This window comes from Micromys minutus (genome assembly GCF_963924665.1).
Source record: "Micromys minutus genome assembly, chromosome: 19".
Lineage (NCBI taxonomy): Eukaryota > Metazoa > Chordata > Mammalia > Rodentia > Muridae > Micromys > Micromys minutus.
The window spans coordinates 33,393,023-33,407,178 of NC_137954.1; the positions used below are offsets into that span (position 1 = coordinate 33,393,023).

The 14,156-nt window shown below is 40.6% G+C and overlaps 1 protein-coding gene across 1 annotated transcript in view; it reads right to left on the reverse strand.

The window, feature by feature from the left end:
• The window catches only part of PID1 (phosphotyrosine interaction domain containing 1), a 208,942-nt gene that overhangs the window by 90,230 nt on the left and 104,556 nt on the right, over nt 1–14,156 (reverse strand). The window contains exon 2 of the mRNA XM_080933442.1: nt 11,409–11,555. Coding sequence (XP_080789568.1) covers nt 11,409–11,555 — 147 coding nt within the window. The remainder of the gene's footprint in view (nt 1–11,408; nt 11,556–14,156) is intronic.

A 14,156-nucleotide genomic window follows, 5' to 3' on the forward strand; every position in this document is an offset into this window, starting at 1 on the left:
CCACGACTTGAAATGTTCACAACCTAAGATGTGAAATTCAAATTCCATATAGATTTTGTATGAATTTCTTAAAGATTTCTTCATTTTTATTTTATATTTAAGTACCTGTATTGTGTATATGTATCTGTGGAGGGCAGAAAAAAAAGGCATTAGATTGCCCGGAACTAGAGTTGCACATGTTTGTTAGTCACCATGGGAGACCAAGCCAGGGCCCTCAATGAGAGTAGTATATGCTGTGAACTACTGCACCATCTTTCTGCATCCCCATCCCATATAGAATATTAAAGACCCTCTTTTTTCTGAAAATAAATGAGGAAAAAACAAAACCATTTCAAGCAACATAAGGGCAAGATGCTCTTTCCACAGAATAATCTTCCTTACTTTTCTAGTTCCAAGAGTTTTCCAAGTCCCAATAAAATAGTTCTCTGAAGCTCAAGAAATGGTAAACTTAATCTAAACAATAAGCTGTAATAATAAACATAATTTATATGTATTATATGCTGTGGATGTATTTAACAACTATATGGTGAGCCCTGTCCATTCATGGGCCCATCCACTCAACTGTTGATCAAAATGTCTTTTAAAATAGTAAACCCTACACATCAGTTCTGACAATGTCATTATTTTATAGCCAACACAGATAAACAAGCATTTGAATAGTGTTGGAGTTGTATGACATCTCATACACAATCCAGAGAGACTTTAAAGTGTTTAGGAAAACTCTGCATGGATCATATAAAGATACTGTCTAATTTCATACAACCAAGGTATATACACACTCTGGGATTCAGGTGTCCTCAAGAAATCAGAAGACAATATAATAATACATATTGGGACATAATCATGAAGCTGCCTGAATCTCTAGAATTTTCCAAGTACAAGGTTATCTGTGACCAGCTCAATAATGTCACTCAAAGACATGAGATTCCAACCCTGGAACCTCTAAATGTTATTTTATAAGGAAGAATTGTTGAGGTTTGGTCTGTTGCTATGTAATGCTAAGTTCTGTATCCCAATGTCTAATTGCCTCAATATGAGTGAATTCTCATGGATGCCAGCTTTTGTCGTACAAACCTTACTCCTTAATTTTAAACTATTGGTTAATAAAGATGCCTACAGCCTGTAGCTGGGCAGAAAGAGGTAGGTGGGGCTTTAGTTCCCGGGCCATGAGGATTGGCTAATTAGAGTGCGTGCAGCAGAGACAGAGCATGGTAAGTGATATCTCAGGATTACTAACAAGAAAGTAGACAAACTAGCGCAGAAGACTGGTAATTGCCCAGCTGTAGTGCATTCAGGCTTATTATAAAGATAAAGGTTTTGTGTCTTTTTATTTGGAAACTAAATGATCAAAGGTGGGATAGAAACCCCCAAATAATATTTACCACAACAAAGAAGGGTCACTGCCAATTTTATTAATGACTTGGGGAGAACTAGTTATCTTGGATTATTCAACAGGCACTAAATACAGCTGCAAGCATCCTTGCAAGAGACAGGAGAGCCACACAACTGACCTGCAATCTTCTGATTCTCATCAATAAAGCTGTCCAGTGCCCCCCCCCAAAAGGGCAGTGTGGCCACATATGCACAGAATGAAGTGAAGGGGCCCCAAACCACAAACAGCAAAGGGTGATTCATGGCTTTTTCCCCTGGAGCCTTCAGAGGGAGCCTGGCTCTGCTATCACCTTAACTTCTGCCTAGTGAAGCTGGGTTTTGACTTCTGGTCCCCAGAATGTTGAGAAAATACACGCTTCTGTTGTTTGAAGCCATAAAGCAGCCTCCAGAAAAGCAGAACAGAATTTCTTCACGTGCACTTGAGTAAGCCTGAAATTATTATGCTGAGCATACCCTGAAAGTCTGACACAAGACAAGCCACAAATGAGACATAAAAGGTCACTTTCCTTGAAACTATGGAAATTCTGATCTGGGCCCAAGAAGAGACAAATGTCCAAGATTCTGGCTTAGAGGCAGCTATTTGTAAAAATCACTACTTAGGATACAATTTCTGGCATATAATTTTCCAAACAAACTTGTCACGTACAAAAAAAACCTTTCCCTATCCATTTTTAAAACCTATTTTTAAAGGTATGCTGATTTAATATTAAAAATTGAGAAAAATAAAATAAGCAAAAAATTTAAGGAAATTCTATCAAAAGTTTTATCTATATCTTATTACCCAGGAATTACTAATAAGTGAGAGTACAGATTTTTTTAAACAAAAGCTGGGAGTTATTATTTTCTTTTTTGAGGATAGAAGGATTTAGTTGATTCTAGGGTACAATCCATCAGAGCAGGGAAGTCAAGGCAGCGAGAACACACAGTAGATTCTCACCTCATACCTACATGTGATGAAGAAGAAAAGAAGACCAAGAAGAGAACCATGAATCCTATTTGATTTTTATATTGTCTTATATAAATGACATATTTGGCCTAAAGAGATGATATCTTTGTCAGTAAAATTATTGACTTGTTAGATAAACCTCCACAAACAAAGTTCTAAAAAGTTTGGAACCCAGAATTAGTGATGTATGACTCAGCACTACAGAGACAGAGGCAAGTGGATTTCTGTGAGTTTGAGGCCAGCCTGATCTACAGAAAAAATTCAAAGCTAGCCAAGGCTACATGGAGAAACTATCTTGACAAAAAAAGGAAGAAACTATCTGAAAAAAAGGAAGCAAAACAATGAAAAGAATTTCTTTTAAAGTTGGGCAAAATGGCACATCTTCCCAAAGCATATATTTTCCTCTTTTTATCATACTAACTCCCATGTCCATGGAAACTGGATCCCTCCCAGCTCTAGAACAGAACACTTGCACAGAGCCCAAGCATCCAGAATAATCAGTGCTCCAAACATAAACCCTGCTCTTAGGGCAGACATGCAATGTGTCCAATATGATCAGAATATATTCAAAGTCAGCTGCTTATGATAAGGGCAAAGCCTTCACCATGCTTTGGCTTGGGAAGAGTTGGGGCTTCGACTTCTTAAGCCAACTGTGTCATCATAAGACGAATCAGACTGAGAAGAACTCTAGACAAGAGGACAAGCAGAAGTTTGATATTACAGAGCAAGACCTCAAGGGCAATCCCTGGAATACATCACAGTGCACACTCCTGTTAGAATTTATGGAGGAGAAACCAAATCATTTCAGTAGGTCACGCTAGTTCAAGTTGACTATTATTTCAGCCCACAGCATTGAACGAAGGTTTTTATTTATCTTTGTTTTCCATGAATACCCAAAACATTAAAGAGTCTAAAGTATAAATGAGGAAAGAAACTTAGAAAAGAAGATTGGGGTTGGGGCCGGAGGAAGAATAGATTCAAGGAAGGAAAAGCCTAAAGAAATTCACAAATCCACAGGAAGTAATTATTACCAAAAAGACTGAAAACATGTACATTAGGACCCAAGAAAAGGCTCAGTATAGCTCTTGCAGTGCAAACTTGAGGAACTGGGTTGGATTTCCACAACCACATTAAAGTGGAAAGAGTAACTACAAAATTGTTCTCTGACCGCTGACAATAATTAATTTTGTTTTAAATTAAATCTCATCTGTTAAACAAAAACATTTTAGATACTGTCAGCTTTCTCCCCCCATACATTTAAAGGGGCAAGAAACAGGAGCGTTTAGACGGCTTACAATAAAATCTTGGAAAGAAGAAAGAAAACAGGATTAGGTGTGCCCCACCCTGACTTAGAGGAACATTAGCAATGAGGGGCAGAGGCCTAAGTCTGCTCTGCGCATCTTGGCTTGTGACAGTTCCTGTCCACCCTGACCTCCATCAGACTGAGCAATGTGTAGAGCAGTAAAGCACATCTCCGGGTGTGTCTGTAATAATATTTCCGGGAAATTTAGAGGAAGATGATGGAGTAGATAGATTCATCCCCGATGAACTCATAATATGACAGCAGAATTCAAGGGGTAATGAGAGGGCGTAGGTCTAAGATGGAGGAAGGAGGTCACCAGAGGCACATCCCATATAATACGCTGGCTGCTTCTTTATTTCTTCTTTTCAGCTCCCATTATCTCAGGACTGAGTGTCCCAACTCAGAGTTCAGCTGCCAAGAGTTCTAGGCACTTAAACAAGACCAAGCAGCCTCGGGCACAAGCTTACAATATCATGGACAAAATAAACCTTTCCTCTGTTTAATACAAAAGTGACTAATAAGTTATTCATCATTTTATTTAAATTTTGTCTTGATATTTAAATAAAAAGCTTGTTTTGGAAAGGAAAAATCTACATAATTAGAAATCACTGGATTCATGTATGTGAATGGGTGGTAATGGTTAAAAAAAATAAAATAGCTTTTTTTAATGAGAAAAAATGCCAGAGCATAACTATCTTAATTAAGCACACACCAGGTCACATAAACACAAAATCTCAAGTGTAGGAAACAGATACATGTGGTGCTGATTTTAAGTTTGTTTAAGTCCAAGTCAGGAGCTTTTATCACAAGTTCAGTTGCTGGATTTCACTTCTTGGACTGGCCGTTTTACATAACTATGTACTACAAGATAGGGCCAGTAAAACCTCCAGCTCAGAAGTGTCTCTGTTCAGGCCTATGAAACTCTAAATCAGCCACATTGTGCTGGATAGGTTCATGTCAAGCTGACACAAGCTAAAATCATTTGAGAAGAGGAAATCTCATGTAAGAAAATGCCTTTGTGAGATGATGTTCTAGGCAAGTCTGTAGGGCATTTTCTTAATTAGTGATTGACGCAGGAGGGCTCAGATCATTGTGGACAGTGCTAGTAGCCCTAGGTGGGTGGTCCTGGATGGTACAGGAAAGCAGGCAGAGCAAGCAAATGAAGCAGCACCCCTCCATAGCCTCTGCTTCAGCCCCTGCCTCAGATGTCTGCCCTGCTGAATGTTCTTCAACCATAAAATCAAGAAATGTTATCTTCTGAAGAAAAATGCATAAAACTGTGGGATGGTATATTGCGAAAAATAAGCCAGAATCACAAAGACCAAACAAGTGTTCGCTATCATTATGGTTCAGATGTTAATTTTTCCTGTGTGGTTTGTGTATATGGCACTAGTGTCTGGTGATTTGCTGCTTATTGTGTGCATGCACACATGTGTTTGTGCAGGTACACATGTGTACACATAGATAAGGAGGGCAGAGGTCAGTACCGAGTGTCTTTCCTCAATTGTTCTTCATCTCCCACTGAGCCTGAAGCTTAACAATCCAGGCAGGCAGGATGCTCATGGTCAGTGGGCTTCCAGGATCCAACCTTCTCTACAGCTAACCTTCACCCAGCAAGTGCAACCGTGGCCAGCCTTTTACACATGTGCTGAGTACCCAAATTCGGGTCTTCATACTTGCTCAGCATATACTAAACCAAATGAGATCTCTGACCAGCCCTGTGGTTAAGATTTTAATTAACACCCAGTGGTCATGTCTTAAGGAGTGGTCCTCAGCTGAGGTCCTACTCAGGAAGTGGTATAGAGAGGTAAGCTAGAGTGGAGGGAGGTGGGAAGAAGAGGGTATGCATGGTTCCCTTGGCCCCTTCTCTCCTCTTCCTTCTCTGTCTCCCCTCCCAGCTCTCATTCTGCCATGTTCTCCCTACCATGATGCTCAGCTTTGCCACAACCCCAAATCCACAGGATGGGACAAGTAGTCTGAACCCGTGAACCAAAACCATTCATTCCTCCATCTACATTGTGGGCATCAAATATTTTGCCACAGCTATAACAAGTCGTGTAGTATCTTATGTGATTGCTGAAACATTACTCCATAGCAACGTACAGGGGTGACCTCCAGGGGCCAGAAAGGGGAGGGGTGACATGAGAGCACGTAATGTTGGAAAGCAGTTACCCAGACAGAAGTAATAAAGTCTTGGTATTCAGAGAAGAGTGGAATGGCTATAGTTCACACCAACTATTAAATACTTTACAGATAAATATTAAAGAGGACTTAAAAGGCTCTAAACACACAGTAAAGATAAAAGTATAAAGCATCAATTAATATGATTTGACCAGCACATACCATATATCACCATTGAAATCTACATAGTACTACATTCTTTTGAGAAATTCTTATGTTATGTTTTTACATTTACATAGATGGACATGTTAAGTAGTATGACATAATCACTGCACACAGTACCCAGTGAAATTTTATAATTGAAATTACAATTTAGTAAAAGGGGAAAGTATCCATACTAGACACTTGCCCTGGCTTTAGTTCCTAAACATCACAGAAAGTTAGGTATGTATAAAAGAAGTGACTCAAAATTTGATGATACAAATTGTCAATATTTCAAAAAAGATATATGGTAGGATGCGGCATTAATCTGGCTGTGAGAAGTACCAGAATCCATTACAACATAGATTAAGACAAAGATGAATTCAGTCAATTCTTCGCTGGGTGCCAAAGACAGGATTAGGAATGCTTTCTTGTCTCAACTAGCTCATCTGTGATGTTGGAGTGTCTACGCCCTTAATTGACTGAGTTGTCATGAGGATAAACTCATTCTATAATTAGGAAACATACTAACTGTATTAATAAGCAGGTGCTATCCAGGATCACAGTTTCTGTATTGGTATTTTTTATCATTGCTCATCATCATCATTATCATCATCATCATCATCACAACATAATCTCTATCAGAACTGTGGAGCATAGACCTATCAGGGAAGTAAGTCTGTACAAAGTAGTACAGCGCCCCCTGGAGGATAAGACACACAAAGACCCAAAACACATGTGTAGAGAGACACCAGAGCCATTCCCCATTTAGATGTCATGATATGCTTTGTTGAGTCCCATTCGGATCATAAAGCACCAGTTGGTTGGCACTTATATTTATATTACCCCTATCATACACTGCTATGTGGGTAAAGCTCTCATACACCAAGCCACCCACCTTCAGGTAAATTTTATGGTAGATTTCAGAGTGCTGGCTCCTAGTCTCAATCGGTCATTAACACTAAGTGTTTGAAGAGAAGTTTCTGGGAACTTCGGGTTCCATATCCCCCACTGCTATGGGTCTCAGCTAGAGTAACACTAATAGATTCCCTGGAGCCTCCCCTACTCCAGATCCACTGAATCCCCTTCTCCTAACTGAACTGCCTGGTTGGACCTCAGTGAGAGAGGAGCGCTTAGGCCTACAGTCACTATATGTGCCAGAGTAGGGTGGTACCCAAGGAGAACTTCCCATTTCCTGAGGAGAACGAGAGGAGGTAGAGGAGAAGGGACTTGTAAGGGTGGGACTTGGGAGAGTGGGAAGTTGGTGGGGGTTCTGGGACTAAGATGTAAATGGATAAATTAATTAGTTAAGAAAAATTAATTAATTAATCAATGGAAAAATGTTTCTTCGAAAAACTCAGGGATTCTGAGATAGGCAAAGGTCTTTAGAAGTCCCTGTAACTGGGTTAGTGAATTGGCTCAGCAGATAATGACATCTGGTGCCAAGACAAATACAACCTAGATTTGATCCTCAGGAACCACATGGTGGAAGGAGAGAACCGACTCCCAAGTAGTTGTCCTCTGACTTCTATGTGCTAGCCATTGCACACTCGTGCACAGCACACACTCCAAAATAGTTAGTTAATTGTAACCCCACAGTGAGAAGCCAGTAGACTTTTTACCAAAAATAAATAATTGAGGTGAATTTGCTTGAGCATTCCTCCTATTCCCTCTGCTGGTTTGTACACCTCATTTCCTACAACCTCTTTCTCTATGACTCCCACAGACAGTGAACTTTCACTGTGTACTGATTCAATGAATGTTTGCTAAGAAGGCGAAGCCACCCAGAATCCCATTACGCAAGAGACAGGAGCCACAAACTGTCACTGTCACCACTGCTGCAAAATCAGATATGACCTATGATGTTCAAAGCAGCCCCAGTGAGAGTCTTAAAGGGGTGCAATGGGCTATCTGGTTTAAAAAAAAAAACCTACCCCAAAGAAAAAGAAAGCAGCAGTAATAGAGGACAGCTCACAAAGCCCCAGCTGCCCCAGACATGAATAGCCTGGCAGAGTGATCTCTCCAGGACCCACTGAGAATACAGATCAGAGGGAGCAGGAGATGAGCAAGGGTCTCAGTGATGCTGACCTGAAGTCATTCTTAACTCCCTCCCCTTTGGTTCTTCCTGCCTCTCTCCCTTCCCAAATTAAAAATTACGCAAGTACATCTTAGGAACCATTAGGGGGAAAAAAAAAACAATAAAGAACCAGTTCTGTGTTAAGATGGAGGGTCCCAAACACTGGCCCTGCAGCTGGGCCAAGGCGACATTATGCTCATTCTTCTGGGACTCAGGAGTCGGGAAGAGAGTCCCTTCTGCAGCTGGCTTCTTGTGAGCTGAGTTACTCACTGGCAAGAAGCAGAGAGGAAACACTAGACTTTGTTCTTGAAGATGACTCGGGGGAAGCAGGGGGAGGTTTGGGGAATTTTTAAACAGAAATGTCAGAATTTCCAAGATCTAACCTTTAAAAAAATAAACAAAGGAATATGACTTTGAAAACAAACATGGTATTGTCCTTGAAAAAAGAAAGACAGTGTCGGTATATTTGCAGTTAAAATGTAGGGGTATTAAGTTGGTAGCTTACAGTTTGAGAATCACATGTCGAAGGCTTTCTTACTCAGAATAGAATGGTCAGATAAAACAGAAATGCTCAGGTACCTGAAGCATTGTTAACCCTGATCTCTGGCTCTAGAAGTACCACGCTCCGGGCCTCAAACCTCTACCAAGTCTAAGGCTGCAGAGTTCACATGGCTCTTTGATGGTCTAATGGGGTGTCTTGCACTTTGGCTATCCATGAAACTCTTCCCTGGATTCAGCTAAACTTACAACTGGCATTCCTTTGCCCAGCTGGCCACACACACTGACGCCTACAGGATGATCTGCAATATCCTTACCTGAAATCCACGTCTTCCCAGTTTCTTTTTGAAAGAATCAGTTATAAATATGTGTGTTTGGCCATCGAACGTGTGAGAGAAGCTCTGGATGCCGGGAGAGGGTGACAGATCCCCTAGAGCATCCTTTTTAACTTCCTCCTTCCTGTTGTGACCCTTTAATACAGTTCCTCGTCATACAGTGACCCCGAACCCTAAAATTAGTTCCATTACTACTTCATATCTGTAATTCGTTACTGGTATGAACTGTCATGTAAGTGTTTGATATTCTACCCCTGGAAAAGGGTCACTGACCTCTAAGGGGTAATGACACACAGGCAGAGACCCTGTGCCACAGAGCTAGAGTTCCAGGAGGTTGTGGGTCACCTGACAGTAGTATTAGAAACCTAACTCCGGTCTATGCAAAAAGCAGTATGTTCTCGTTAACCAGTGAGCCAGCTCCCCAGCTCCCGAATATCCTTTTAGAAATAAAATAAATGAATACAGCTTAAGGGCAGTACATGTCGATAGAAGAAAAGATAAACACTGAACTCTATACACTTTCTAGATAAAAATGAAGGTTATACAATTTTATTCTTCTAGAAAATCCCCCATCTCCCTCCTTCAATTTCTCTTTCTTCCCCCTTTCTCTCCCTTCCCGATCCCTCCTATCACTACTCTCTCTCTTACACACACACACACACACACACACACACACACACACACCTTCATGTGAGAATGAGGCCCCTATGACTTGTTTTGTTTTATTCTGATTTGTTTTGTTTTTGAGACGGGGTATTACTATGTACCCCTGGATGTCCTAGAACTCATTCTACGACTGGGCTGGCATTGTAAAGGCATGGACAGCTACTTTTCATTCTGTAACTTCTTACAATGAACAACATTGTAAAATCTGTGTGCTTTATCAAACTAAGCTGTCATCTTTACATTGGTCCCTACTTCATCTTCCACACCATCTTCTCTAATAGTAACTCACAATGGCATGAGCACATCTGCTAAGGGATGTATGTGAGTTTTGATTTCAGATCACTTTCCAAGTGTCATTAATATTTCTCTAGTGCCTTGGTGCTTTACCAGTAGATTTACACATGATAGACCCGAGGCCACTTCACACAGTCACCCCATCCAGTCAACCTTCCTCGGCCTTCCAAGGCACACTGGCCCATTTCCTTCCCTTCAAAGGGACAGCAAGCCCACATGGACACCAGAGACCAAGCGTTCCTACTTTTCTCTTTCTGAAGGCGCTTCCAGAAGGGCTTTACAAATTGGCTATCACTGGCTAATGGCTGCATGCGTGCTTTTTCTCCTGTTGTGACTCACAACTTGCAGTTAAAATTCCACAAAGATGTTGTGGGTGTTGTCCACATTCTGCCCCAGAGGCTGTCAGACACTGAGCATGCAGTAATTATGTGTGGAATGAAGGGGTGCGTGTGAAGGTTTGTGAAGATTACTGTCACCCCGGATAACTGCAGGTTCCAACCTGACCACAGCTATGTAAGACCTGCTTCCTCAACAAGAAATATGAAGAAGGGTGGATCCAAGAGATTTCCAAAAATATATCATAAACAACTGTGCATTTTCCTTACCCCTTATTATATATTCTGTACTCTAAATAAGCTCCTGATGGCAAATACACATAAATCATATTTTCTTTGATATCTCTAAATGTATTTCTATATTCACGAATGCAACCAAAAAGCATGAGGAGAAAATATAAAATTTTTTTCAATGTTACCACAGTTGAACATTTTGTCTCTAGTTTTGTTTCCATGTAGGCATTATGGTTGGCATAAATGAAAAAAAGGCTTTGGGGGTTTGTTTGGTTTGTTTGTTTGTTTGTTTGTTTGTTTTTGCTTGTTTGTTTTGGTTTTGGTTTTTACAGATTCTGAGGCATGAATATTAGGATAAGTTTTGAGGGGAAAAAATAACCCGCAAAGGGACTTGAAAGGCTCAAGTGTTGGAAAAATATTTTGTTTTGGTTTGCTTTGGGGTTGAGAATTTTCATCCTTTAAGACATGTTTTATTCAGATTGCAAATACAAAAGGAGAGACTGTCATGAGAGATAAACAGGAGAGATTCTGTAACAGTCAAGAGCACTTGATGCTCTTTTAGAAGACTGAAATTTGGATACTAGCCTGCCTGAACTGCCTGAAACTCCATCTTCATGGAATCTATCAATGCTGTCTTCCAGACTCCATGAGCATCTGCATGCATACACACATACATACACATGCACACAGACATAAAAAATAAATATTAAGAAATAAAATTTCCCTTTGAAAGTCAAAGTTCCCTAAAGCCACTGAAAAAAACAATAAGAATACTATTTTATTCATGCATACCAACACTCACATTTTAGTGTATGATGAGAAATAATCGATTATTGAGAGAAAAAAATCAGGATGTGAGTTTAAACCAACATCACTCCATAAATCTGCAAGTCATGTGATATTTGCATCCTTAAAACATGAACACGGAAGACGAACAAGACCCTCATGTCAGACATGCTTTTTTCTGGCCCACCAAGAGAAGTACTGTTGACCGCCTGCACTGTACCTTGCAGCCACTATGAGTCCTTGCCTTCATCAGTGGTGTGGTGGTGCACAGCTCAATGGCTTCCGGCTCATGAAAGATAACTGCTGGTATGGGCTCCTTTTTCAGTGTTAGGACATTCAACTTTGACTTCAGCATGGTCTGGAAGTGCTAAAGACAGAGAAAATAAACCAAGAGTTAGATCACTTGGATGTGCACCTTGATTCAACTGCATATCAATCCTAGTAACAAATGCTTTGTCTTGATAATTCTGCTGTAGCAAGTGAGATTGAGAGATTCTATTCAATGGAGAGGGCAACATCCTATGAAGACTGGGCTAACATGAAGTTGTGGGTAACAGTTAGTCCCCAGCAGAGACATAAAAACCTAAGTTCATGGGGGCATCATCTTACTCAAGACTTTATCATCTGAGAAGCTTTTCCAAGGTGCCATGTGCATGGACATTCAGAGATACAATCTGTGTAGACTCAGCATCACCAGGAATGCTGTCAGGAAAGGACAATAGACAGGCTCAGTAGTGGAAAGCCCATAAGACTTCACTCCCTCCTCTGCCCAGCTACCTCTGGAAATGGCTGTAGAACCTTGAAAATTTTTCTACTTAGTATGGTATGCTTTTCCATTGTCCCCAGCCAAAATTCTAGGGACATATCCTTATCACTAGGCAGTCCAATGCAACAGTTTTGAAAATTGTTCTGAATGTGATTCTGTTTAATCCTTGCTATCTTTGGGGTCTGATTTCCCTTTCGTTGCTGTGATAAAATTCTCTGACCAAAAGTAACCTGGAGAGGAGAAGGTTTGTTTCAACTTACACTTCCAGGTTGTAGTCTGCCACCGAGAAAAGTCAGAATAAGAACCCAAGATAGGAATTCAGAGGCAGTAACCATGCGGGGATGCTGCTGCGTAGCTTACTCACTGGCTTGTCTCATTCAGCTACCTGGGAATGGTGTGCCCTAGAGTAGGCAAGTTCTCCCATGTCAATCATTAATCACACATATTTCTACAGACCTGGCCTTTAAACCCATTCAAGTTGCCCATAAAAACTAACCAGGACATTATGAAACCCAGTCTGAGGTTTTATCCTCAGTTACACTATTATAACAGCACCCAAACTGTTTCCTTCACTCCAACATTCCCTCCATATAAATCATCACCAAAGTGGTTCTTCTAAACTCCAGCTATGGTAAAGTATGCCATGCCTCTACTAGAACATGCCAACACTTTACTTTCCTCATCTGTTCATAGAAAAATACAAAGCCCTTAATATAGCTGTTGAAGCTATTCATAATTCAGAGGCCTAACTGTCTCTCTGGTTTCATCTCTCAACCTCATGCTTCTGATCACAAATCTAGTCACAGTGTCCTCCTTAGGGTTTGAGAATACACAAAAGACACATGTGACCTGGAACCTCTAAACATGCTGTTTCTACCCAACGTATCCCTTACTTTCACAAAAGCCTTTGTTTCCTGTGCCTAACTTGATGTGCATGCAACCTGTGCAATCACACAGAGCCCATGGTCAAGAAAGTCACACCCTCACAGGGCTTCTTGCTTGGCTGCTACAACATTTTTAATAACTGTATCTTTGGATTTGTCTTTTTCAAGTGATGGTGCATGGTACAATCATTCAGGAGATGATCACAGCAATACTTTCTCAATCCTTGCTCCCCATTTGTATCAGGGATACCCATGAATGAGAATTCTGATGGGAACAGACACCTAGAATTTGTCAAGACTCAAGGTGAGTGTAAGGTAAGAAGTTAAGCCTATGACTGAGGAATTGAGGAGACAGAAAGCCAAAGAGGCCACCCTAAGGAGCCATTATTTTCTTCAAATGCAAAATCAGCTGTGCCCTAGAAGCAACATCTAGGAGGCCTCACCTATGCTTCCCTCGGCATCCCTTCATTGTATTGGGCAGCAACCTACAGTGAAATAAAAGCACAGAAAGAAAAGGAAGCGTGGCCATTGCAGTTACTGCTCCCTACAATCATTCCCTGATCATAACCTAGACAAAGTATAATGCACACCTATCTAGAAATACAATTCAAATGGACAGGGCAGTGGCATGTGGCACTTTCAGTCTTTGGACAGAAGCAAACCGGTCTCAATTAGAAAGTGCCAAACACACAGGTTGGCACAGAAGGTGGGCATAGCACCACCAAGGCTCATGCCAGTTGTCCAAAGTCTCCTGGTTTTTTAACTCCTCTTAGAGCAGTATAAAATAGTAAACAATGATAAGAAACCACACAGATGTCCCCAGAAAAAAATCCAAAAGCCTAGCAGAAAGCTTTATGTGTTTTTCCTGGGCTCTGATTAGGAGACACTAAATTTGCATTTTGTACTGGAGCCTGCATATTATGTAGATAGCTGTGCTCACACAGACTCAGCACTGTCTCTTGAATCCCCACTCCCTCCCCATACCCTCTCCACACCTTATCATCTCTACAGACTCCTAGAGTTAATTTATTTTGTGTCTTTCCCAAGAACATAAGAACCACAGATGTACAAGATGCTTAAATCCATGAAATATCAGAGGATCCTAAAATGCTGCCTTACTAACCACAAAGATCTGAGGAATGTTCTGGAAGGTTAAAAAAAATGAATGTGCTGAAAGGAAAATGCAAAGCACAAATTTAAAGCGATGATCAAATCTCAAAGACATATCTTTTTGCTACCTCAAAAGTCATCCTTCCTGGACCTTCTAATATTTTCAATAATATACATACATAAGACTATTCATGTAAAAGTAGACTGC